At 45.9% G+C, this 27777-nt stretch overlaps 1 protein-coding gene and 1 non-coding gene across 2 annotated transcripts; one reads left to right on the forward strand and one right to left on the reverse strand.

Moving 5' to 3' along the window:
* Positions 1-5604: 5604 nt before the first annotated feature.
* TRNAV-AAC (transfer RNA valine (anticodon AAC)) lies at positions 5605-5677 on the reverse strand. Its single transcript has one exon. It is a non-coding gene; the product is annotated as a tRNA-Val (tRNA).
* Positions 5678-5894: 217 nt separating this feature from the next.
* On the forward strand, positions 5895-27402 carry LOC146188509 (mitochondrial thiamine pyrophosphate carrier-like). The gene is made up of 6 exons (XM_084603816.1): positions 5895-6153; positions 6637-6792; positions 10589-10768; positions 13577-13760; positions 15292-15383; positions 22743-27402. The coding sequence occupies exons 1-6, from the start codon at positions 6028-6030 to the stop codon at positions 22986-22988; spliced, it is 984 nt and encodes a 327-aa protein (XP_084459942.1). The 5' UTR covers positions 5895-6027; the 3' UTR covers positions 22989-27402.
* The last annotated feature ends 375 nt before the right edge of the window (positions 27403-27777 follow it).

Raw genomic sequence — 27777 nt, forward strand, 5'->3', positions numbered from 1 at the left:
ATGCTGAAATACATAATTTCAGGATGATGAGCATGCTTATTTAAGATCTTGCATTATTACGATTAGAGGTGACCAATTTACAGAATACATAGAGGTACAACTTTAAAAAGTTATTATGCCAGCACAAGTTATGCATTGATGAAGCCTTGGTTCATTTTCGGCGCTCCTGGATCATCCTGTATCATGAATCCGGCTGCGCACAAGTTTCCTTCGCAGCTCTAACTTGTGACTGGAATGATTAATATGGCAATTCTTAGCAGGAAGAGCAAGTTTTGGGTGGTGGTGGTAAAACGTTTATTGTGGGAACCAAGGTACATTATAAGAATTCAGGCGCATGGTTCCTGATCCCGGCTAAATGGTGTCTGTCAGGCCGTGCCTAAAGCCCCTCGATAATTTATCAAGAGACTTTAGCCGTGCCTGGCAGCGGCCGCTTCAGCCCAGTTAGCCCAGTCAACCAGCATCTTTTGCGCTGCTGGGTCCGAGCTGGAGACCGCGATCTCCCAACCCTCTTGGTCCGTGAGGCTCCATTGGGGCGGTGGCTTTAAATCTTCGCATAGAAACATTACGCGATTGAAGGTGGCTCTATGTGCGCCACGTAGAGAGCATGTGGGGTCGTATCGGCCCAGGTGTGCCAAGGACAACCAAGCTGAGGAGGGAAATGTTTTGGCTTGAAGCTGTCGCCAGATTATTTGATGGGGTTTTGAGAGAGAGGTGTGAGGTTGGGGATAGTCGTTGTTCGCGGTAGTGAAGTGTTATATCATGATAGGTGATAATTGTCTGTCCCGGGTGCTTCCCCATTCTTCGGTATGCCCCACTCGGTTGACGTGCGCTTGAGCGGCTATCGAATTCTTTTTCCGGTTCTCGCTTCGTTTACACCTGCGCATATGTTTAGGCGAGGTTGTTTACGTATCCGTTTCGGGATTCGCACCGGGCCGTCGGCTCTCACGCAGGACTTCGTTGTGGATTGCTCCTGTACCCTCGACATATCCTCGCTTTTCGAGGAAAATTTTGGGCAGCTCCTTGCTTCTTCAAGAGCGAGCTGGCTGGAACTCTGAGCAAGAGGGAGGGGAAGGGGGGGGGCGACTGATTCTGTAGCCAAGTACTTGGTGAGCTCCTCTCCCCCGCATGCCGACCACTGCACGGCTTGCAGTGCTTTCGCTGGGTGTTATGTTCCGCTTTCGAGGGTGCAGGAGCAATCCACAACAAAGTCCCGCGTGAGAGCCGACGGCACGGCGCGAATCCCGAAACGGATACGTAAACAACCTCGCCTAAACATATGCGCCGGTGTAAACGAAGCGAGAGCCGGAAACGTCAGAATTCGATAGCCCACAAAGGTTTGTGTTCGTTGACGGATAGCAAAGATCGATCTGTTCACGGCGAGGGCGCGCGGTGGAAAGGCGGATCAACGTCGGCAGAGTCGGGAGAGAGCTGGGGTGCACACACGTTGCAAGACAAGGGAAAACAATGTGCATTCGAGACGCGCAGCGTACCGTGTTCATATTCGCACTGTCGCACTTGTAGTCGGGGTCAGTAGAGAGATTTAGCTTACCGTGATCCGCGATCCGCCACCGCGACCCTCTACCGCGCGTGGGCGGGGCGCACAAGCTGATTGGTCCCCACGCGGCAGGTCTATGTGCCGATATCTAAAGTCCCTTTACCGACATCAAGTATGTGGCGCCATCTATCGGCGTCAAGGGGACCTGGGCATGCGCAGTCACGGCCGGTCTCGAGGGAGAGGGCGCGCGCTCTTTCTTACGGCCTTCTCAAACGCTGCGGGAACAATGGGAACTTTTCTCCTTGAGCTACGCTCTCCGCCACCGCAAGGGGCGCGACCTGCTCACTGTTCGCTCCGCGTCTGCTTCAGCGGCGGCGGGTGGTTTTTGCCTGGTTTCGTGTTGTCGCTCGCGAGTTTCGTGGTGAGTGCAGCCCCGAAATTAAAAAGCACAGAAGGTAGATGCTGCAGCGGCATGTCGTCAACGTACCACACGTGAACGGATATAAAAAACACTGTCGTTCAGCAAACGTTCGACAAGCATGGCATACATTGCGGCATGGTAGCTACTTTTGTTCATTTTAATCCGAATTTTTCCCAAGCCCGTACACGAATGGGAACAAAAAGAAAACTGAATGAGCAGTGATCACATCGAAGCTTCTTCAAGGCTAACATGACAGCAGCTCGTCTGCAACAGCAAAACCGTCTTTCAGCGCTAGATGCGAAACCATTCAGGTAGCACCGAAGATGAAAATAATTTCATAAAAAATGTAATGTAAATTGCAAAGTGCTTGCATGATATAAAGTATTAGTATAACAGTCAAAGTAAACGTAGGGTTGAGTTTTAAGTGTTATTACAATTCATATACTTGGCAATGTGTGGTATTATAAACATTATTTTAATTTTGCAAATAAACATTGTTTTAATGAACTTTTTACATGATATTATTCTTAATATGAAAACAAAAAATGGTTGATATTCATGACACCACTTGTGCGCGAAGTGGTAAAAAAAGGCCAATAAATTACGGTGATACTCAATGCAGTGACTTACAAATGAGTTCCCCTGCTATATCGAAAGTATGCAAGAAGCTTCTAAAGCGTTAAAGAAGGACACTCTCACTGAAGACTCATGTCAAGCCTTATATAGCGACACCTAGGCTCTCTTCGGGAAAGTAAGGTTAATGTGCGGAAGGGAATGACATATGCCAGATGCGAGGGCCGTAACAGCTGGCGGCACATGACTATACATGACTACATTGTCAAGACGGACGTTTCATCTGAGAGCAAAATCAAGGCACGGAGGGAAGTGATGGCATCTCCTACCATCCCATTTTCCACTGTCACATATTCCGGTTCACCTTACGTCGCTGGATATATCGCTTAGTTAATAAACTTCGGGTCTGACGCTTGCGCTATTCTTCTTGAAACTAGCGAAAGCAGCAGCCCCATGTAGTACGCTCTTCTACGAGGACAATGTTCTAGTGGACTGCATTATCCGAAACCAGAGCTTGTTGCCCTATTGGACAAACCTTTTTTTTTTTTTCGAAAAAGCTGCCGTGCACCTACTACACACAAATGTTCTCGAAGTACTTAAGATCCTGATTCAGTCAGCATTTCAGAACTCAACACTGAGTTGCCAGAAAGGAATTGACAACAGCTATGTTATTAGGTCCGTTTCTTTGATATTTGAAAAATTTCTCAGAATTCTTCTCAATTAATTATACCAGGAAAGTGACAGAGAAGACCGAAAGGCCAACTCCTTATGTGCACAAACCGTGCAAGAAGATTTTGAGCCTGAATTTTATAGACTCAGGTCGCATTTTGATGAATTGATGAATATATAGTGCAATGTGTAACTTTGAAGGAAATTTTTTTTTATTTTTTGCTGCTTTTTTCGATTCTGCTTAACTGTTTATGCCCATTTCATGGATTAAAAGTAGTCGCGAGACTACATATACATCTTCGGTCTTTCAACCGACTGATACGTTTTAACGAAGCTAGAACAGCCCAGTCCACTAGACAAGTGAAATTTTTACTATATGGGTAAATTTTTGTTATTTACTCTGAATCTGAGACGCGCCATGAATTTTTGCCGGTGCCTTCTGATCTAAACGAAAACGGTAGCGGTTGACAGAATCTCCACCCAACAGTTCACCATGCACTCACGTCAGGTTGCGCTGCACCTGCTTAAAACATTCAAAGGCAGATTGCATAGCCTGGTAAATTTATTTTTGTACAAAACTTAGAGGTAAAAAATGTTAAAGTGTACCCGGAGCTTCATTCGACCGTGCACGGACGCACTGACGAAGGAGCGCGCGCGTGAGCGGATTGTTGACTATTTTATTCCTCGTACACGATAAATGTTCGATGTTGATGACGGACCTTGTATAAACCATAAGGGGCGAAATGTCAGGACCTGCCAGTTGCAACTGACGCGGGCGAATCTAAAAGCGAGCGCGCGTTTCCCTTGCGCGTGAACGGCTGTAGCGGAGGAGCAGCAGTTAAAGCCCCTCAATGAACTAAAAGTAGCGCCAACATGTGAAGTTTGCCGCCCGCCTCCTCTCCTGCGCTCTCCTTCGTCGTTCGACCCTCTCATTGGCCGAGCGCCGTCACGTGGGCGCGCGCGCTTTTTTTTTTGCTGGGCGTCCAGCTTCCTCCTTTCCAGCGGGGCGGGCGGCGCGCGCGCGGCACATATCGCCGTGTGTTTTGCTGCCACGCGGACTGCTACTAAATCGTTCCCGCTGGCTATTTAATTTTTTTTTCAAGCATGTTGCGCTCTTTGGCCGGCGGCTGATAGAAGCACGGTGGTGAAGGCGAGTTCAACCAACGCAGACATCGCGTACAAATGGTGTCACGCACTGACAGTTGAAAACGGAACCGTTTCAGCGCAAAATATAAAAAAAAACTGCTACCACGCTTCTCAAGTTTCACGGTAGCTCACAATTCAGTCCAACCTGCAAAGAAACCACACAGACTGCAGCTTCCGCAGCCTAGTTAATTGTTTTTCAAGCATGTTGCGCACTTTTGTCAACGGCTGACGGACTCAAGGAGGTGAAGACGAGTTAAATCGACGCCAAAATCATGTTGTATGGTGACACACCATGGTAGCTGAACACGGCACCGTCTCAACGCCAAATATAAAAAAAAAAATAACTGCTACCTCCCTCCCCAAGTTTACCGGTAGCTCACAAGTCAATCAAAGCTGCAAAAACTCCACACAGACTGCAGCTTCCGCCGCCTATAGTTAATTTGATCTGCAGCTGAAGTTGAAAATACATAGAAGACAGCTGCTGCCACACTTCTCAAGTTTACCGGCAGCTCGCAATCCAGTCAACGCTGCAAAGAAACCATACACAGACTGTTCCAAAATTGTTCCTGTCCTCCGCCTAGTTACACATTTTATAAAGCATGCCGCTGAGTGGCCAAATGTGACGAACTACGGACACACGGAGATGACGGCGAGTTGAACCAACGCCGAAATCGCGTATATGTGGTGTATGACACTCACAGCTGAGACTATTTGGCGGGAAATCCCTGTCAACATTCGGTAATTATGTTTCAGCAGTGAGTAATATTTTAACCTGAACAGATTGCAACAAAATGCAAGGCTCTGGTGAGACCCGGCGCACGGCCGTCTCGATCGGCGCGCGCGCGGCGCTGATCGAGACGGCTGTGAAGGGCGCCTGCTCCGGAGAGCGCGCGCTAGTCGCGCACCCCGTAGGTGGAGCCACGGTCGAAATGCGAGAGGAGGAGCGGCGTCGCCGGAGGAGGAGAGAGGAGATGGCGCTACTTTTAGTTTATTGAGGGGCTTTAGCAGCAGTGGGGCGGTGGCGACCCCACCGAGGCGCGGCGGGCGGTTGAAACAGACCCCATTGGAGAGGCCGTAAGAGAAGAGAAGCGCTCTCTCCCTCGAGACCGGCCGTGGCGCAGTGGAACGCGCTGTGGCGGATCACCGTAGCGGATCGCGGATCACGGTAAGCTAAATCTCTCTAGTGCGTTCACGACCCGATGATTCGTGTGAGTCGTAGCGGCTCACACGAGAAGCGGCCAGTGCCCGTGCACGCTACTGTAACGCTGCCAATGAAGAAGAAAAAAAAAAAAAAAAAACTTGTGCCCGCCAGGGATCGAACCTGGGACCTTCCGCGTGTTAGGCGGATGTGATAACCACTACACCACGGGCACGGGACGAAACGCGAGGCACATAAATCCATGAGGCATTGTCATGTTTCTATTAATAATAGCAAATATTACGTCTGTTTAGCTATTGTTTATTCATTCTGAGCATTTTAAAATAATAATACTCACTGGCTTTATATTAGCCATGGCACCGCCGCCACAGGTGCACGGCGCTGTAACGAAGCGTCACCGCCAGGGCTCGGTCGTCATGACAACGCAGCAAGTTGCCAAGCATGGCGGACAGCGTGTGCGCGGCGTCTGCGTGCTCGAACTGCGCGTCCCCGCCGGGTTGACCTTCCGCAGAATCCATTTGGGGCGTCGCTGGAGGAGCAAAGACGCATCGATGCCCGGTTTAGATGATCGGACACGCGGGCGCCAGGGACGACCTCGCGAGCGTCGACCACATGTTCGCCGGCGCGATCAGCGGATTCGTCACTCGCTTCCTTTGCCAGCCCTTCGATGTCGTAAAGATTCGCTTCCAGGTGAGCCTGCTGCCTTTTCCTACTGTGCTGCGATCTGCCAGTTCGTTCGTAATTCTGGCGATGAACACGATGTTCGGTGTTGTTTGCAGAAACATTTTTGTATTTAACTTACCCGTCCTGCCGCAGTCCTGTCATGTTGTGCTAAATCTCCAAGCATCTTGGCTCAGTTTCGTGTTTCTGAGCTGGCCCCCTAGAAAACTTGAAAAGCTACCAAAAAGGACTTGTTAAGCTCTACTTCTTGTGCATTTCTTTACGAGCATTGTAGACCGACGTAGCGTATCGTGTGTGTTTCATTGAGCGCGCGAGCGTATTCACGTGCATTGCCTGCCGCATGTGTGTGCCAGCGTCGGCTGATCGCGAGATTGCTATCGCCCGATAACTCGCTGCGTCGAGAACACGCAAACCGATCCGCGCATTTCAACGCATCCGCGCACGTGGTTCTTTGGTTTCGTTGAATGACCGTTTTGTTGGCGGTGACTGCAGCTGCAGCTGGACCCGATCAAGGCTTCCCACCCGACGGCGAAGTACACGGGAGTGTGGCGCGGCACCCTGTGCATTTTGCGCGAGGAAGGAGTCGGGGCCTTCTGGAAGGGTCATGTACCCGCTCAGCTGCTCTCCGTCGTTTACGGAGGAGTTCAGGTGAGGCCAAACCTTATGCATGCTGCCCAAACGGCGCCGCCGCTTGCGTCGCAGCGTCATGGTTCCCGACAGCTGACTTCAGAGTGCGTCCGATTCTTTCTACTGCTGCGTTGCAATTTCTGCGGAAGCGCATGAAATTTGAAGCCACGTTGTCGAGGTTGCGCTGTAATCGACAAGGAGCTATTTACTTCTGTTTAGGCTCCTATTTAGCTATTTACACTGGCTAAAAATTGTATTCATCTGGTATTTGTTTGGAACGAACGTCGTCAGCCGGCATCGCCGGGCGCAGAATACGATCGGCGACCCGCGGCCTGGGAGTGCCCTGGGGTAACCGTATGCGCGCCTTGTGACCGGCCAAGGTCGAGCCTCCCTCGCGTTCTTCCTGCGCGGAAGGGTGTACGGGCTGCGTTGCAAAACCGGCGCGTAAACAAACGAAGGAAAGGACGACCGCGTGCACTTGGTGATGTACGTGACGCGATGTCGGGTCTCGTCATTGACTGTCATTCAGGACTTCGGATGTGGAAACTTTGCATTTCAGCTCCCATTTTTATGGCCAATATGCATTTCTATTGCTTGATTGTTACTGCAAGCTACCGTATGTGGCCAAAGTAAAGTACGCAGGACTGTCACTTTTTGATAAGGTGGCAGCACTCAAGAACTGGGATGAGATGAGTCATGACAAGGACGACGCTGACATCTCATCTCAGTCCTTGTCTTTATTACGCTGTCACCTTTTCAAAACAGGCACCCGCTCACCCAATCTGCCACAGTATCATTCTCATGTGCCTGAATATATACTCCAAAATGGGTATATATAGTTTAGTGGGACTGGAAACATGTTCATTGTTGTTAGCACACTGTATATTAAATTTAAAAAAAAATTGATTGTGTATGAGGGTTTGAAAATGGAAGAGGAGAGACAGCTGGGAAAGTTCCTAATTCACTTCCTGTTATTGCTACTGTTGATGCAGCAGCATTTATTTTAAACAACGGCAGACTACACTATATCCTGAAGCAATAATGCAGAACATTGGACATACTTTACGTCACAGGAAATCGTCAAGCTCTGTAGAGAACAAATAAAGAAGCAGGCATTCACAGTAGTTAGGTGCCTCTATTGAGTTGACTAAATAGTTTTGCACAGTATCAGAGTAGTCATTAAGGAAAGCAATCTGCTGAACCTTTTTTTTGATTCACTATGTTTGTTAGGGGCTTCTGGCACTTAAGAGTGATGTCATCACAGACTGCCATTACTCACTGTTGGTTTCTTTTAACCATGTCGTGGCTTTATGTTTAGTTGTGTCATCACTACCGCCAGCCTGACTACACCTACTGCAGGACGAGGCCTCTCCCATATCCGTCCAAATAAGCCGGCCCTGTGCCAGCTGTATTCATTCGAGCCCAGCAAACTTCCGAACTTTATCTGCCCGCCTAACTTACTGCCACCCCCAGCTACACTTTCCTTTTCTTGGAATCCAGTTTGCTACCTTTAGAAACCAATGGTTACCTTGCTCTTGCATTACATGTCCTGCCCATGCCCATTTCTTCTTCTTGATTGCTGCTAGAATGGCATTCACTCACATTTGTACTTTGACCCAGTCGGCATGCTTCCTGTCTCCTAACATTACACTTACCATTTTTCATTCCATAGCTCTCTTTAAAACTATACTGTAGTAGTGTATAACATCACAAACCTATCTCTACAGAGGTGCAACGTATCTGCCTCTGCCTATCAGTTTTTAAGCCTTTGGGGTTGATTCATATATCACCTATAGTAATCTACTCTTTTGTTTTAACTGTATAGGGCTATTTGTTTAACCTACACCAGCTACACCAGTGTAGAAAATCTTCTATACCTACAATGGATTTTTGCTGCACTGGTGTAGCTGGTGTAGGTTGAACAAATGGCCCTTATGTTTTATGTAGTTAATCACTAAGTGTATTGCTGACGTGTCACTTAACCTTTTGACTGTCAAATATTCTGAAAAAAATTGCTGTGGGACGAAATGCGGCCACAGTACCCATACGGCAAAAACAGTCAGAGTTAAGAGTACTCTAAAGTCATCTGTAGTTACCTTATGCACTCTGTATTATCTGTGAATTGTTAGTGCATTTTATGACATGACTTTCTTTAGCTCTTTCTATATCGGGGGGAAACAGGCAAAAGCAGAGTGCTGTGCGTAGAAATGTTTACCTGTAATTTAACATCTATTCTTTTCTTATATCAAATAACAATGTATAGAAAAGAATTATTTTCAGTTTCGTAAATAAACACATTACATATTGAAAAAGAAATCATTTATTTTCAATATTGCAGGTCTTATTTAGGTGCAAACAGAAATGGAAAGAGAGAAGATATATTTAAATTAAGCACAGAAATCACTGACATCTTAGACACAAAAAACTATACCAATGTTCATGTCATTGTGGCATGTACACTTCCAGAGCATCTTCCAATTAATTGGCTTTTAAAGGTTTAGCTTGGGAGCGAATTCCAGTCCACAGTAGTGCGAAAAAAAACTAGACCTCAGTATATTAGTTTTCGCCGAAATATATCGAATACAATTTTGCTGATAGTGGCGAGATTACTTGTTATTAATGGTTTAACATGAATAGGTATTCCTACATTTATCTTGCTGATCAGTGGGAAGTACAGCATGTGGTGTGATTATCTTTGCAATGCTGATGTTGGGATATCTGCTTGCATCCATGAACTTAGTGGGCGAGTCAGATTGTGTCTCTTCGCTAAATATAAACCTGACCACCTTTCTTTGTATTTTCTCTAAATGGTGAATGGCCTTGTTTAGATGTCTGCCCCACCTGATGGACACATATTAAAATTTTGACCTCATAAGTCTATGATAAAGTAAACATTAATCTTCACAATGGTATAGTAGCATAATTTTCTTCTCAACAAACACAGCATTTTGAATGCTGAAGAGCATATCTGTGCAGTGTTTGCAATGTGCTGGACTCGGTCTTGTTAGCATTTGAGCTGTCTACCCATCAGTAATTGTAAATTTAAGTTGTAAATTAGTTTATAGAAAACAAAAGGTGCACTATCTAACAGACATCTCCGTGGACACCTAAACGGGGCTGTAGGTGAATGGAGAAATGTGTGATTGAAAGAGAGAAAGCAAAAGGGACGTTGTAGTGGAGGGCTACGGAGTAATTTCGACCACCTGGGATTCTTTAACGTGCACTGACATCGCACAACACACGGACGCATGGTCACCATGGTCGGATTCGAATCCGGGTACTCCAGATCAGCAGCCAAACAATCTTGACCACTGAGCCACCGTGGCAGGTTATCATTAATTTATCATTTGCTTTTATGCCTCTTGCAAACTGTACAGGTCTTCTATTGAGAAGCCATGCAGGTTAGCCCTCGTTAAAGGAAGGCAGCATGGGAGTAAGGCCTGTCATGGAGACTGCACTGATAGTCACTCAGTATCCTCACCATTTTAACTTTTGTGGTCTCTTTGCCTGTGACCTCCAGTGTTGGTGAATCACTGCTTCAGGGTGTTATGTCAGGGCTGTCAGCGAGTAGCAATGTCTACTGTACAGCTGCTGGAGTGTTTTGTAAATAAGCTGTGACCGGAATGAATTCTCGTTCAAAGCTGTGTAGTGTTAGCCAGTGCCAAAGGTGCACCATAGTCTGGAGTGAGTGCTGAGACCTCTTAAGCCAAGGCCAGCTTAAACTAGTGATCTTCATTTGACCTTCTCATTGTGTGCTAGTTGGTGCCAGTTTGGGTATTGTGTGATGTCTCAGCTGGCCGGCCATGACTGCTTGCAGTTCTCGTCGTGGGAGTACCTGGCGCAGCGGTTTGAGACGGGCCTGGGGCCTCAGCGCTGGCAACAGTGGCAGAACAGTGCCCACTTCATGTGTGGCTTTGCATCGGGCTGCCTGAGTACAGCCGTGGCGCACCCGTTTGACGTGATCCGCACCCGCCTGGTGGCACAGATGGAACCCAAGGTGGGTCCTTGTTGGCAGAGGGGGTCGGTTGTCGAGGTGGGCACTTCCTACTTGTGACACAGTCATTAATGCTGACAGATAGCTGTCGAAAAGAGAAGGGAGGAAGACAGAGGCAAGTGATACTCTAGCTGAAATGCAGAAGAAAAAGAGGTCATCTGGGTTTTAACATTAAACTGAGTTGTTGTGTTAAAGCATATGCTTAGCCTTGTTGGGTCATGGTTTAGTTTTGTTGTTTTTTTGTTTTTCAGCAGTTGATGAAGATGAGGACATGCAATGCACAGCACAAAACAGTGGCTTAAAATATGCGCCGTGATCGGCGTCGGCGATAGCTACGAGGTTTCGTATTTGACAGATGCATGGGTTTGAATCTGCTCTACTCAAACAGATCTTTTGTTAGTGCTTTTCACTCTAAGAAGATTATAGATGTGAATCCCAGAGTTGTCATATTTGATGAGCTAGATTGTAGAAATTTTACAAATATGACCCAGTCCTACACTGATGTACATGAACTGCAGCAAAATATGCTTGGTATAAATTAAATTATTTGTTCATTTTATTTCCTCACGGCAGTGGAAAAGGCATCAATGTATTCTATATTCAAATGTTCAAGAAAAGCCCTGAAATGGACCTCCGTCGGCCAGCTGAAGCGATGATGTGCATACATGTTGTGCACGAGGCAACAAGCAAAACAAAATAAAATTCAGTCACAAAGCCCACGCAGGAACGATGTTGTCATATGGCCAGTACTCACTGAAGTGAAAATGTATTCGAGATTTTAGGCGACCTTAGTAGCCTGTCTGTTCCTGATGGCTGTACCTTATTCGGCTCACAACTTCAATGGGCAGTTATGTGCAAACAGCGTTGGTACGGAACTTGCTTACACGCACCTATTGAAAGCAACCTTAGCGAGTTCAAAGGTACACGCTATGCTCATAACATTGTGGCACTAGCACTTGTGGGACTTGTTGCTTGGAGACCAGTTGGTGCGGCGCGCAGCTCTTTTGCCCACCAGTCACAAAGGTCCCTCTGTCACTCGGAAATTTACGGTACATCACACCCACTGCTATTGTTGTGAAATTCGTGCATCCTACAACACAGCACCAGTTCCTGTGACTCACCACTCTGGCTCGTGCAGTGCTTAAAGTCTGGCTCCATCGGAGGTAGGGGGGGGGGGGGCTGTATTGATTCTAGCACAGGTGGAAAGGGAAATAGATGGAGAGAGAGATAGTGACTAGCGGCTTCCTTCGAACATCGTTTTATACAAATGTGAGAAATTATTTTCGTCCGTCGTCGGCTATAGAAGATATGTTAACGGTTCTTGGTTTGGTTTGTGGGGTTTAACGTCCCAAAGTGACTCAGGCTATGAGAGATGCCATAGTGGAGTGCTCCGGAAATTTCAACCACCTGGGGTTCTTTAACGTGCACTGACATATTACAGCACACAGGTGCCTTGCTTTTTGCCTCCATTCAAAAGTTTCCGCCGAGACCGGAATTCGATTCCGCATCTTTGGGAACAATAGTCGAGCGCCGTAACCACTGCGTTACCTCGGCGGTGTTAGCGGTTCTTCAAGCTCACTAGCAAATTGCCGAAAGAACAAAGAAATGTTCTAACAACCAATGTTCTAACAAATATGGCAGCCTGCTTCGTATTCATGCAGTCCATATACCTTCAAGTGGGGGGGGGCTCAGGCCCCTCTTAAATACTGGCGGGGGGTCTGGGACCCCCCCCCCCCCCCGAGACCTCCATGACTTTAAGCCCTGAACACATGCATTACTTCAAATGCGGACAATAAGAAAGGAAGCAATAGGATGAGCTGATAAAGTGTAAGTTGGCACTTGTCCTGTCGCTTCCTTCTTTTTATCTGTAATTTTTGTACGCTGTCTTCAGGTGCCTATCCAAGAATATGCTAGATGGTCAAAGTTAACATGGAGCCGTCAGGCGCAGCATTTATCACAAGCCATATTTGGCCTTGGTGCATTCAGCTGTGCATGTTGTATCAGGCCATAGAATAGTGCAGCATGGCCTGTGCCATTACACATGATTTCCCACCAAATTTAACAAGTTGTCTGTGTTTCAGTATGCCACATTCAGTGCATTTTTGTCATGATTCCGCTTGGCCAAATGTAATGGCTCAATATTTTAATCATTTCCAGTTGGAGGCATCCATTGTCTGCATCTGGCATACATAATAATGTGCTGGCTGTTGAAAAGGAATCAGTAGACAACTGTTTGTTCAACTTTTAATGGCAGTGAACCAACTCCAGCCAGATCTCTTTAGTATTACCAGTTTCAAAACTTTCCATAGGGCCCATGTATTAAAAACGGCGGTACTGATCAGTCAAAATTCAGGTGCCTATGGATGGTGGCTGCACCCAAGCTTATTAAAGTAAACTATGTCTAAATTGCAAGCTTTCACATTGTTGATAAATGAACAACCACTTAGAAAATAAAGTCAGTTGAAGTGTTTCAGTAGCAAAAATCTTTAGACATAACAGCTATGAAGATAATTAAGAGGAAAAAGAAAAAAGAAGCGAAGCAACTGTCAGAAGGCAATGATGGCAATAGTGGATGGCAATGACGATAGAGGATAGCTTTTATTGGCCTCTTATAGATTGTTGATGGCAATGACGATAGTGGATAGCTTTTATTGACCTCTTATAGATGGCGCCACAATCTACAAGCAATCAAAAAGTGTGCACTAAAATTAGTTGCTTTATGGAGCCGAGTTTCCTAACGTATGATCACGTAGCTGGGTGCACAGTACTACCACTCTTCACTGAGGATACAGGCATGCGGTGTTTGTGCAGACGTACCAGTCGGTGGGTCAGGCGGTGAGCTGCATGTGGCGGCATGAGGGCCCGCGGGCCTTCTACCGTGGCCTGCTGCCCACCCTGCTTCAGATTGGGCCCCTATCGGGGTTCCAATTTGCCTTCTACCACTTCTTTGTGCACCTCTGGGAGCTGCTGCTGCACCCTGAGAGCCACGTCACAGGTACCACTTAGAAAGCAGCAGCACCGGTGGCGTTGCTTGTCTGTGATTGCCACTAGTCCTTAGGGTTACAGCACTGCTAGTGGCTGTTTGGGACGTTATGGGCCAATAGTTTGCTTGTGTGTGTGGGGGGAAGGCGGGTGTTCAGTGCCTTTAAATTTGCAATGATCGGCTGCCAACTAGCCCAAAAAGAAATTCTGTTAGTCGTTATGCTAATATGCTAATAGGTGAGATAGTAGAGTGATCATGTGGGTAGCAATGTGTAAGTATTTGAACAATGATCTGCAGGGGAGCTGGCAGACAAGAGCCATTAACGCTGTCTTGTCGTGCCCTTAAAGGCGGAGCTCCTGAGATAGTAGAGTGATCATGTGGGTAGCAATGTGTAAGTATTTGAACAATGATCTGCAGGGGAGCTGGCAGACAAGAGCCATTAACGCTGTCTTGTCATACCCTTAAAGGTTGAGCTCCTGCATTTTTTTCCACTGCACTGTGAAGACAGTGACAATATTTGTGACAGTAAGAAGCCACTTTCAACGGAAAGCCATCCGTAAGCATTGTATATACGTCAGAAAATCCTTATTAACAGATTCACTGCCCTTAGTGAGCATTGCCAGTCGATGAGCGGATGGCATTATAAGAGTAGATACACGGCGCACAATCAACAGGACGGAACAAAGAAATAAACATGGACAAGGCACTACCGCAACTGTTGCAGTAGCGCCTTGTCTGTGTTTATTTCTTTGTTCCGTCCTGTTAATTTTGCACCGTGTATCTACTCTTATAGTGCCATCAGTCATAAATGTAGCAATGTAAATGGCCAGTCGTAAGTGCCAGATGCCGGTCAACTATGTGAAAAGTGGTTGGTCGGTCTGAGAGATGAGAGGCAAAACCACTACCGCTGACCCTGTTGCTGACATTTCTAGCCAAATAATAATAATAATAATGATTGGTTCACAGGAAAGAAAATGCACAGTATCTGTCACACTTGTTCTCTGGACACCTAAATTGCGCCATAAATGAAGGGAGGAAGTTGGGAGTGAAAGTGGAAAGAGAGGAAGAGGAACCATTGTGAAGGGCTAAGGAGTAATTTCAACAACTTGGGGACCTTTAACGTACACTGACATCGCATAGCACACGGACGCCTCTCCAGTTTTGCCTTCATCGAACGCAGCCGCTGGTGATCGGAATCAAACCCAGGCACTCCGGCACAATAGTCGGGCATTGGCTTTGGCATTGGGCTGCTAATCGACGGGATCAGATCTCAGCGGGAGTGGTCGTATAATACGATGAAGGCACAATGCAAAAATTCACGTGTGACTGGGCACGTTAAGGAACCCCCAATTGGTCTGATTTAATCTGGAGGCCTCCACTATGGGGTCCCTTGAATGTAGCCCATGTGTCAATGTTGGGGCATCTGTAAATCCTAGTTATAACATAAATCTTGACTGCTACACTTCTTGCTCCTTTTCCTGCCTTGGAGCATGCTGCTTTTGGAGGTTAACTTTCCCCATTTTCTTCTCCTTCTCCTGGGCAGGGATAAGCCAGAGTGTGGCTTGTGGGGCCCTGTCCGGCTTTGTGTCCAAGACACTTGTCTACCCTCTAGATCTCATCAAGAAGAGATTGCAGGTGGGTGCACTCCCTTCCTTTGCCCCCCTTCATCCCACAGGTGCTTCCCAACGCAATTGTATACAGGCCAGTGCAATCCTCCTCTCTTTATTTACCTCATAACGGCAAGAAACCCTAGCACATTGCTGTGTCGCCACCTACACTCAGGCCTATTATAGCAGGCACTTTTGCCAGCACCTACCAATATCTTCACTAGATACCTTCCTCTGATCTGATTAAAAGTTTTTAGATCACACCTCTGAAGACAAACTCTAGCTTCCAGTGATTGACGGAGATGTTTTCTTCAGTTTCTCTTTGAGCACTGCCTTCATTCAAAGCAGCGTTCTTGGCTCAAAGAGAGATGTGATTGGGAGCATGGTGCTTGTTATGCTGGCTTGTATGTATTCTCTGATCTGAATATACTACTCACTAGAAATTTGCTTCATAGACACCTCTGGTCAGGTTTGCGTGCTTGGTCAAATCATATGGCTGGAGTCTTTTTTGACTCTGTGGACAAGTGTCTGGCTGGAGCAAATCCCTTCAGTGGCGGGATATTTTAAGTTTCAATAATTTTTCCTGCCATTTCAGTTCAGACTCATGATGTTTCTGATGTCTTTTAGTGCTGCCAGTCTGCTTTGATCAGTCTTTATTTTTTCCCCCTTATGTGGTAAAGGCACAGTAGCGGGTAGAGCTAGAAAAGTTGCCCTGATACATGCACCTGATCTTTCATTCTGTGTACCTTTTAGCAAAGAATCAAAGAATGTTCCTAATCCATTCATATTTGTGGTTCTTCCCATTTTGTTTTGTTAGTTGTTGTACTAGTTTTGAGTAACACTGCTACATCCTCCATCTTCTTCATGACATTCTGCTTTGTTCCTCATTCTCATATATGCACCGCATTTTGCCTTAGGCCAGTTTATGTCGTGCAGTATAAATAAACAAAGAATGTGTCTCTCACTCCTTTTGTGTAATTGTGGAAGCAGCCTGTGGTAGAAATATGTGACTTTTGTCTTTCGCGGTTTTCCACGTTATAGGAGCTCTGTTTCCTGTGCAGGTTACCTCTTTACCATTAAAAATGTGTAACTCATTCGCCAACATGCGACAACCTCTCTGCGACATCGTCGTGTCCCGTTTTGAAGTGTTGGGCATATTCTTGCACACTCTAGACCCTTGCCGCACCGAGAGCTGGCTGAAGGGTGTGATTGCAGGGTCATTGAAAAAGGGGGGGGGGGTGCATTTCGAGTGGCCTTTGCTAAATGCATCATTCATTAGATTGCGGAACAGCGGCCAATGCACATTCTTTTGTGCATCTAGATATCAGCAGCAATATTTGTTCGTTGGTTACCACATTGTAAAGCTGCCTTTGTCCAGTAGAAACGGCAAGCATCGGTATACATTTCTGCCTTCCAACTGCTCAATACAAGTAACACACATGTATTCACAGCCCGCATCTGCTGTCAGTGTTGTAGTGGCTGCCCACATGGTCACTTGCACTACCTACTGCTGTTGAGTAGGCTTGTGACAGTAGCATTGTGAAATTAAAGCTGGTAAATAGTGAAATTTCCGTGCAAAACAAATTTGAACAAGAGAAGCTGAGGTCAGGTGGAATAAATAAATTTTCTAATATCTTTAGAATACTGTCATGTTGAATTACGAATTAAATCTTCAAAATATTGGTCAGAAAAAAAATAACACTAGTGGCGAGAAAATATCAAATCTTTGGGTGCAGAACATTACTGTTATTCACATGTCGGGCAGAAGTGTGGAGGCTAACGAAAAGGGATCTACTTAAGCTGAGGACAACACAGAGAGCTATGGAATGGAAAATGGTAGGTGTAAAATTAGGAGATAGGTAGTGGGTCTTAATAACATTTTACTAGAAACCAAAAACTTTAAGGAAATGGGCATGGGCAGGGCATGTACAGCCAAACCTCAATATAACGAACATGCATATAACGAATTATTGAATATATCGAACTCTTCAGAAATACTTTTGTCAAAGACATGTATTTTTAACTTCCCATAGCAAGGCAGGCTTCGTTGCACTACAAGCGTGTTGTGCAGCTCAGCAAACGTTCAGGACTACCTCGCATGCACTGACAGCGTCACAGATGCCACGTCGACATTGAGAGTTGACAGCCAAAGAAACCCCTCGCATCTCACAATCGCTGACAGTGTTGCTTCAGCAGCGGCAGCACTGGAGCGATCGAATGTTGCTTTTGCCCTTTTGAGTCTTTTGCGTTTTAATGTTAGCAGCGGCGTGGCTGTCGTAGCGTTTTGTGGAGGCTGCGTCAGTGGTCGTGTTGAGTGTGGTGCGCGCGTGTGCGTAGTGCTGTAATGGTGGTGAACGTGAAAAAAAGAGCAGCACTGAAGTTAAAGACCCAGCTCGAGATAAAATCGGCCTCCAAGGCAGTTCACAAGAGGAGACTGACACTCTTCTCATGAAGCTTCGTATGAAGCAGGACTTGAAGATCGACTTGCTTGGGGCAATCCAAACGCTTAAAGCGGCATGGGGCAGCATGAAAGGTGAAACGATTGCCAACTGGTTTCAGCACGCAGGTTTTGTTCCAGCAGAGGCCCGTAAATCAAGTGACGATGGTGACAATCCCGACAAAGCAGAGCTCCGCGAGCTCAATGAGGCCTGGAACGATTTTTCATGTCTTATTGGTGACATGCCCGCAGCAATGACTGTAGAAGACTTCGTAGGTGGCGACGACATCGCAGTGACTACGGCTGTGCTGACGGACGCTGAAATCGCTGCGGAAGTCTTTGGAATCCCGCAGTCGAAGCTCAGGCTGACCCTGCAGACGATGAGAGCATTCCGACTTCACAAGAAGCGCTTGCTGCATTGGATTCACTGCTCCGCCACTGCAGTGCTATTGAGGGCAGTGGGTTTGCTTTTGTTCAGTGTTTAAAAACTGTGGAACAGAGTGTTATACTGAATGCGATCAACATAAAAAAGCAGGCCACGATACCGCAGTTCTTTGCGCGTAAATAAATGGGCGCAACTCAAGTAAGCACCCTCCGAGTTGCTGTTTCTTCTGTGATTCAATTTTGCTGCTCTTATATGTATTTTCTACAAAATTTATATTACGAATTATAGATATAGCGAACTATTTTCTCATTATTTTACTGTTGGTTATAACGAGGTTTCACTGTATTACATAGTGAGGATAACCAATGATCTCTAAGGGTGACAGACTGGATTCCAAGCGAAGGAAAGCGTAGCAGGGGCAGCAGAAAGTTAGGTGGGTCAATGAGGTTACAAAGTTTGCAGGGGTTTGGCATAGGACTCGGTTAATTAGAGAGATATGAAAGAGGCCTTTGCCCTGCAGTGGGTATAGTCAGGCTGATGATGATGATGATGGAAATAACTTTTTTTTGGGGGGGGTGGTAGGGGATTTTAAAACTTCATAATATTGGGACAAATAGCAGGAAATAAAGATAAACATTTCATTTTTCTACAAACCAACTGTGAAAATAAACAGAGATATTGGAAACACTTTGTTTTCACCCGTCATCAGTGCAACTTTATTTTACTTGCAAGGCCTACCTGGCTCCAGAATATTGGGACAGATGGCAGGAAATAAAGATAAACATTTCATTTTTCCACCAAACAACTGTGAAAATAAACAGAGATATTGGAAACACTGTTTTTGCCCGTCGTCAGTGTAATTTTATTTTACTTGCAAGGCCTACCTGGCATTAAATAAGGAAACGGGAGTTGTTTAGTAGTAGAACCCTTTATAGTAAAGTCCCTGGGACTGGTAAAATCTTAACAATATCATGCTTTTTATCATATCAGTTGTTGGTGATGACATAGTCCTGAAAATGCTGTCTGCTAATTAAGTGGCTACTACTTACTATACACATAAAAACTAAAATACCTTTAATCTCTCTCTCACAGTCTATTCTTTTTTTCATTTATACGATTTTTTGTTTATATCTTGCAGAAGTACCTCTTAAGCACCTCTTGTTCTGCAAACACAACTGGACTCAATTTCATATGGTTAGCCTTGCATGAACACATCATCTGCTGTTTCTGCCTTTTTAGAGGCAATAAATGAGAAATGCCCACGGCAGTCAAGCGCTGCAAAACAACACATGCCGTGCCTCCGCATCTTGCCACCTCTGCCTCATGCTTCCTGCTGCACAGTGCTGAGAATGTCGGCTGTTTCTTCTCCTTCCCGACTTCTCGCTGCACTTTTGGTCTTTTACTTTCTGCGTGGACCACTTCACTATTTCCACGTTCATACCCATCTCTTTTGTTTTTTCCCTCTGAGCCATATGCTTTCCATCACGGCTCCAAGGCCTACATAAGGTTAGCTTCTCCTCACAGCTGATAAGCCTAGTGGGAAAGCCACTTAAAAAAAAAAAAAACTTGCCTCATGATTCTAGGTAGTGCACGTGCAGTAATGTCATTTCGTCGGAAGTCGTTGCCGCTGTCAGAAGCACTTCGCTATATGCATAGTGATCTATGGACTGAGACTTCAGTTTTACTTTACTATACTCCAGGACAACTTTGTCTAGCTATGCAGCCAATGCTACACACCCGAAATGCATCAGCCCGCTGCACAGCAGAATATAGTCCCTTCGTAAATTTCGGGGATTGTGCTCTGGAATATAATATCATCACAAAAATGCCTATGTTGTTGTTATATCAAGATTGTACTACAATATAGGCTGGTACAAAGTTAGTGTAGCGCATTTTCGAGTAAGTACACTACACCGAGCAAGCAGGATGGCTGCACCTTTCTCAAACATTCGTCGGCTGCTTCAGCTGTGTCTACCCGCCAGTTTCTGCACGCTTTTGCAATGCTTTTGTTTCAGTGGCATACGTAGCGCATGATATTCACTAACCACTAATTTGCATTCACTTATGCTTTAGCTAGTTTAAAGGAAGACATTTCTGCGTCTTTGATGGCACGCAAGTAATTATTTCAAGTAACAGCAGAATGGAAATTGAAACAGAAGCCAGATATGCCAGAATGGCACGGTTTAATAACGCCATGACGAAAGCTGACAAAAAAAGTTGTCCATGACACAAAAAGTTGTCCGAGAGTATATACCAGAGTTTACTTAGGGGGTTCTATTGTAATAGCAATAAACTCTGTTTTGTAGGTTAATACTTTGCTTACAGTGATTTGATAAGAATTGCTGTCAGTGCATAGTTACAGCATGAGAGTTTGGCCCAATGCTGGCATGAAAAAGAGCATTCATACTGAACAGTGTCATGAAGCATTATAAGGTGGATGCCTTCTTGTTGGCAGAATGACATGAGCAGTCCATTAATGACGAGGCAGGGCCTTGGCTAATTGAAGCAGGATGGCTTGCGATATAGACAGAAGAACGGCAACCTGAGCAGCAACACTAATGGAACCATCCCTTCCACACCCCCTCGCATTCTCCGGAAGACAAAGCGTCGATTGCGAAAGGCCACCCGAAACGCAGTGGTCACGATTAGACATAGCCCACATAGCCTTCGCCTATCAGTTTTCCCGAACTGCAAGCCGCTGCGATGGGCGCATATCCAAACAAATGCTGTCAGGAACTGTGAAGGCTTGGTAACAGAACCAGCTCGTTAAATAAGGTGTAAGGTATCGGTATTGTGCATGGTAAGTATTTGCACATGCCACCTTTGAACCCAACACCTCTGCTGCACATCTTTTTGTGCATTAGTGCTGTCATCTTAAGAGGTGCACTAAGAAAATACAAAGGGACAGCGCAAGCCATGAGCACTTGTGTCTTGTACTGAACTGTTTCAAGTTACAAGACTCCAGTTTAAAGCTTTGCTTACATTTATTAGCACCAAGACTCCCACTGGTGCATTTGACCTGTGTTTGTCAGCCGAGCACGCCTCTTGCAAGCGGTATTAGCAGGTGACACAGATTGGTCACCTGTCCGTGTGCCATCAGGATGCTAAATGACACTGTCAAATTGGAAAGTGCTGTCGGCATGGCAATTCTTCCGGGATGAGACCTGAACCCTTGGATCCCGAGTTATTCGTATGCCACACAGGCATGTTCATATGGCTTGGTTAAAGTCTGTCACATCTTTCACATAATGCGATAGATTATGGGTTCACTCCCGGTTGCGTGCAGAAAGCACTGCTGTCACTCTCGCTGGTTGCGTATGCAAGTGGAAAGTATGTAGGCGACAGAATAGAAAACCTTGCCTCCATCTTTTAGTAAAGAGTTTATTAATCTATCACGTCGATCGCTTCGAAATTCAAGCAAGCTATCGCTAGCATTTCCACTGTTTGCAATACATGTACTGTGGCTTGAGCGCCCAGCCGTAGCCAGCACAACACGCATCTCACATGGTGTGATCGATCCGTAAGAATTATGCTAGCTCTTCTTTACTTGCAAGCAAACGGAGGAATTGCGACGTTAGTCGTTAACTATTTTCATCAAGTTCTACCTCGCAGAAGAGGCGCGTTGAATCTCATTAAGCTGATGGCCAGGCCAGTGAGCCTGCTAAGGCATGTTGCACCTAAACACATCGCTAAGCAACGAGGAAGCCGGAAACATGAATGGTCCACTTCTGGATTCATGTAGTATGGCGGCCTTATTTGATTAAAGAAAGACTAGGCAAGCACTTAGGATGAAGCTGTGTCTTGTGAAAGTTCGCATACATGGAGTGTAAATTAACCCCCATGAGTTGCAAGGTTAGCTTTAGCCAATTGAACGGCCCCCACTCAGCTGTCATTGCATACAGGCAGAACTTTGGTATGTCGCAAAAAGTTGCACATGTGCCTTATATTTGCATAAATATAGCGAGGAGTAATTTCTTAGTTCAGTGCTCCTACCTGGTGGCTAGTGCCAACCGGCGTATACAGCCAAAAGTCATAATGCTTATCACGTGGTTTATAGCAGTGCACAGTTTATTGCTGACGCACTCGAAGTTTGTGCACAGAAGGCCAATCACTTCATTCTGGGCTGTGGGTAGGCGTGGGAAAAGCCACCGCACAACTCACGCTTGTGGAACACGCGCCTACTTGAATTTTGCATAGACACAACTTACAAGGATGTCTTACAAGGTGCGTCAGACTTTGAAAGCGAACGTACATGGCGGAAATTGTAACGGGTCCTTTTGACTTGCCACTACTTTTTCTCATTTCTATCCTCCTCCGAATACTTGGAATGTGCCCAGCAAAACAGCCATGCACCTCTCTGTTGTCTCAATTTGTCTGCAAGTATTGCCATTACACTAATACAACCACCGTTGCAGCTGGACTACAAAAACTGTCATTAATTTTCCAGGAACTTTGCTCTTTAACCTTAGATCACTGATTTTGGTCAATTGCCTGGAATTCTTTGGAAAGGTACAACATGGGTATCTTGTCGCTGATGGTGTCCCCCTCTCCACTTCTCCCATTAGGTGCAGGGCTTCACAGCTCAGGGCGTGCGATTTGGCCGCTACACGGGGTTTGTGCACTGCGTCCGCTGCATCCTCATGCAGGAGGGGATGCAGGGCTACTTCAAGGGCTACCTACCCAGTGCCCTCAAGGCCATGGCCACCACCTCGTGCTACTTTGCCTCCTACGAGGCTGCCTGCGAGATGCTGCGCCTCAGGCATGGACTGCGGCCCTCCGGCACCACAGCTGCTGGAGAGAGCGGAGACTGATTGTGTGTCATGCTCTCTCCACACCACCCCGACTCTCTTCCATAGACTGCGACAGTTGCCCAGCGGACGTTCGTCTGCGCATCCTCGGGAGGGGATTTTGCGCGAGGGGCCCTTTGGGGGCAATCTTGCCTTGCCTATAGTGGTTGCCTGGAGAGCGGTTGAAGCAAATGTTGCATTGATGGCATTGTGACAGGGAGCAACTTTTGTCCTACACTCAACGCTCTCAGCAAAGTTAGTTTGTGGCATGCCTCTCAAGCTCCAGCAAAGCTTGCAAAGCACGATCACTGCGCATGGTATGCCCCATTCATCGGGGCTGTTGCGAGCTAGGAGGGTGGTCAGCCCTGGAGTGTGTAAACTGGTTCGTTGTGCTTCCAAGCTGAATTGCAGCTCCACAAGGAGTATGTCCCTAGTGTATGACACTTGGGCAGCGCAGAGAGAAACCATTTATATGGGCCGGTTAAAAAGTAGCTTGTCTGTAAAGACGTCTACTCGTGTACTTGGTCGAACACAGTGTTGCCATGTAGGTTATTGGGTGCGTGGACTCCATGCAGTCAGTCGAGGGCTCATGGATGGCATAGATGTGCATAGCACACACAAAGGAAGTGTGTGCATAGCTTCCACAGACAACTGTGTTCCTTGAACTTATCTATGCACCTGTGAGCCTCTCTCCACTGGTGAGAATTAGTGAATTGCGCAAGGCTTTTCCTTACAAGCAGCCACTTCAGTGTAATTATTGTTACTTTTTTCTGTTCATGAATTTGCAGTGATGCATTTTTGGTAGCCTTTATAACAGGCTTTGGAATTGTATTGTACATGCCACGCATGTGTACATAGAGCTTCTCGGTGAGGTTGTCTTGTGATAGCTCGCGGTCTGACTCGTATTTAGCCTTTTTTATGCTGCACTTGTGTAGTAGTATTTTGTCTGTACAGTATATAGCAGCAAAATGCATAGACAAACATTTTGTGTGCTTCATGACAGTGCTGTAGACAGTTGGGACTCAGTTGGGACTGAATATGCATGCGAAAAAGTCTGTTGATGATTTTTGATGTACGGCGTCATTTTTGTACCTAATATTGTACTTTTTATGAGAATCGTCAATTTATCCTGGTATCAATTTCCCCCATGAACTTTGGTGCTCGGAAGAAGCAGCTTGAAGCTGTGCTGTTTCCATTGTGCAAGATAACCATTCATCTATCCTCTAGTTCCAAGAATCCAAAGTAGGGGGTGCAAATATTGAAACATTCGAATACAATGGAAAAAAAATGCCTTCGCATATTGCATATCTGATTAGTGAAGAAAATGGAAAATTAAAAAATGGCAAGCAATTCATCTTGCTTATTTCAAAATTCACATGGTATTTGCAAATCAGATTAAACTAAAACTACACAGAAGTGTATGCCCTACTGTAATATCCAGCGTAAATTATAACCGGTATTTCATATAAGAGTTTTTCATACAGGAAGGACCTTCATGAAACGGATGGAGCTGTTATCACTAAAAAAAGCGCACTTTCAACAGGACACAGGGAACAAGACAACGCACAGAAGTGCTGTGTGTTATTTTACTCCCTGTGTCCTGTCGAAAGTGCACCCTTTTTTACTTTCTTAGCAGGAAGTTTATAGTATCCATAGTGCGTAATTTTGAATAGTACAACTAATGCATTAGATACGAAGGCATTTATTGACCATTTCGTTAAAATGTTAGCATTGCTTGGCTCAAGGCCTAAGCGATGCCTTTTCTAGAGCTTACAGATTTTGGAAACATGAATGTAGCCTGTGCAAGGCCATCACACAGGCAACGGTAGGAGCGTGGCCTTTTTTTTTTTTTTTCATTCTTTTCTTTCACTTTCTTCCCTGATGTGGCTCTGCACATTGTTTTGCAGTCCACGGGTGTGCTGTGGCCGCAGTACTTTGGCTGTTTACTTTTTGGCACAGTACTTTGCATGGCGATGGATGCATCGCTTCTGTGCAAGGGTTATCGTTAGCAAGTGCACCTTTGCTGCATATTGACGTTAGATTCAGTGAGGGAAGAAGTAGCAGAAGCAACGAGAGTTTCATGTTGGCACAATTAATTACTGAGCACCACTTGGAAGCTCCGCGGTGTTCTGCCTCAAGTTGGCATGAGCACTATATTTCATCAATTTCAAATATTTACGTGGTTCAGATAGTTTGAACAGAAAATGTCATTCGCAGCCTATGTAGAATATTGTCTTATGCTTTCAGTGCCTTGTTCACGCGGCTGTTGGGGGTAAATGGCTTGCTTCCTAACTGTAGAAAGTGTCACTTCGATGGAGGCGATACGAAGAGGCGTCCATGTGCTGTGCGATGTCAGTGCACGTTAAAAATCCCCAGGTAGTTGAAATTATTCCGTAGCTCTCCACTACGGCATCTCTCATAGTCTAAGTCAGTTTGGGATGTTAAATCTTATGAACAGAACCAAACCACGAGTCAGTCTTCACAGTAGATTCAACAGCGAGGCAGGTCGCTATGTTCTTTTAGTGTATTGATGCATGTGTGTGAAAATTTGAACCGCTTCTGGCAGTCTTGCTCTTCTGTAACATAATTTATCGGAAGCCAAGGCCTTTAACATACCGTGGGCTAGCGACCTAAATAGGCAGTAGTGTCAGCATGAAGTAAAGAAAGAACCAAGGAGAGGCCATCACATCACATTTTTTGAGACCGAATGCGAGGGCTTCCTGTTGCCCAATTCATGATGCATCTCTGGCATTCCAACATGTTTGTGCATGCGCCGCTAGCACCGCTTTTGTGCGCTGGGAGGGAACGAACTGTGCGCAGGAACACGAGCAGCAAAAAAAAAAAAGAGCATGTCCGTCCCTACGCTTTGTGAGTGCAACGGAGGAAAGGAAAAAATGAACAGGTGCAACTGGCCGCGATGGGGGTAGTTGCGACGTGATATCCGGATTTGTCAGAGCTTTCACAGGAGCCCGCTAGGTACGGCGATTTGAGAAATATTCAATAAAATGCTTACTTTCCACTCATTTCTGTTCATAAAGTGGATTGTTTTGGTCACTCCTAATGTGATAGCTATCATCTGCGCTGGAAGTCTCGGTGCCAATTTTTTTTATTCAGTATACCTTTAAGCTCTGCCTTTAAGGGTATGACAATAGTGTAGGCTACTAGCGCACATATAAAGCCCCACTTTAATCAAGCCGGACCAACAGTCCTGGCAGGCTGATTCTGATATCACCCTCCAACATGAAAGGAGAGACCCGAGTTGGCAGCTCCTGCTAAACATAATGTCAGGATAATCCTACGTCCAGTCAGTGCGCGGCCATGCCAGCTACCAGCACCATGCTCGCGATTTGTCGCTTATTTCGCCAGCGGCCATTACCGGATTTTTGCCGAACGAGTCCTTTAAAGCTATTGGATTAAAAATACGCATTCACAACTCTACCCGGCCATCTCTGTAAACGACGTAGTCAATGTAGACGATGTATAAGGAATCCCAGTAGTCCTGCGAAAGCATGAGACTTCCGCCACATTTTTTGTTAAGCAGCTCAAATATCTAAGGCCTCTCCTAAGCTTTCCTTCCTTTATGGTGTACAGAAATGCAATTCATGTGAAGACCGAAAGAAGGCAGAAATGCCATCGCCTAGCAACCACATAAGGCAAGGTGTACAGCAATGTTGTGGGCTAGCAATCACCAACAGGCAATTGTGTACACAGTAATGGAAATGCGCTGAGTAGTGTGTAAGAGCCGGAGGGTGCCATTTTTCTTTCTTTCTTCTATAGAAGGTGTGACAGTGAGGGTACAGGTCAACGTGAGAGAAGGAGCTGAAAGTTACAAGGCCGCCGATACTGGTGAACACAGTTAAGGAAACTGACGTCATTACTTCCTGGAAAGCTAGACAAATTTCATGCTAGAGGTGACGTCAACATGATGCTCCCTTATTAACGCAGAGCGCTTCACTTTGCAGCTAGTCAGTTCTAATCACCACACATCATTTCCAAGCACCTGAAACTTGCAGCGTTTTGGCACAGGCACAGGATCGCAGATGGGTGGTGTAACTACTGTTGTGACAAGTTCGCATTCCTCTTGAAACCCAAAGTGGCAGGAGCAAAAACAGATGGGTGGCGGCTCTATGTTTATTTGTGGTCATGGGGCTTGTTTTTGTATGCACCACTTTTCTTTTTTTTTCCTTTGCTGTTGTTGCTGGGCTGTGTGTGCCAGAGCCATGTGATAAATTTCGGCATTTACCTTTCGACTGGACCCTCTTTAGTGTTTGAGATCACAGTGTTTCATTCTTCTTGGTTGTATAGGGAGCGCAGACTTGGTACAACTGAATGGAACTGTGACAGCGCGTCACGGTATGGTGAATGGTGTAGCACTGGTGTTTGCGTCCCACCTGCAAGGCTGTTACAAGTAAGCCTCCCATGCCTGCGGAACACTGTTGTAAAATAAAAGTGGAGAACAGTGGTACGTCGCTATTTACGTCACCATTGAGGCCTCCTTATTCCGCACTAATTGAGAAACAAAAGGGGGTCGTGAATACAATCTTGTCGGCCACTGGAGTGGAATCCAGCCTGTAAGGGGAATTCAAACAGTGAATGGCAAAGGTAGGAGTAATTACCATTAATATCCAACCAAACATAGCGATGGTCACAGGCGGCAGCCACGGGACACAATGAAGTTCTCTTCCAGCCACCAGGATGTTGAGAGCTGTGTGGCCTTCCTTCCCCTAGCCATACAAGGCTGCGCTTGGGTCATCATCATCATTAGGCAGAGTATACCCACTGCAGGGCGAAGGCCTCTCCCATTAAAGCGGGT

This window comes from Amblyomma maculatum, chromosome 5 (assembly GCF_055883805.1).
Source record: "Amblyomma maculatum isolate TAMU_Amacu chromosome 5, ASM5588380v1, whole genome shotgun sequence".
In the NCBI taxonomy this organism is placed as follows: Eukaryota; Metazoa; Arthropoda; class Arachnida; order Ixodida; family Ixodidae; genus Amblyomma; species Amblyomma maculatum.

What these genes read in the sequence shown, in the direction of transcription:
- LOC146188509 (XM_084603816.1), top strand. Translation starts at nt 6,028, where the DNA reads ATGATCGGACACGCGGGCGCCAGGGACGACCTCGCGAGCGTCGACCAC. An exon ending in TCGTTTACGGAGGAGTTCAG is followed by an intron (nt 6,793 to 10,588) that starts GTGAGGCCAAAC and finishes GACTGCTTGCAG; the next exon opens with TTCTCGTCGTGGGAGTACCT. An exon ending in TGGCACAGATGGAACCCAAG is followed by an intron (nt 10,769 to 13,576) that starts GTGGGTCCTTGT and finishes GTGTTTGTGCAG; the next exon opens with ACGTACCAGTCGGTGGGTCA.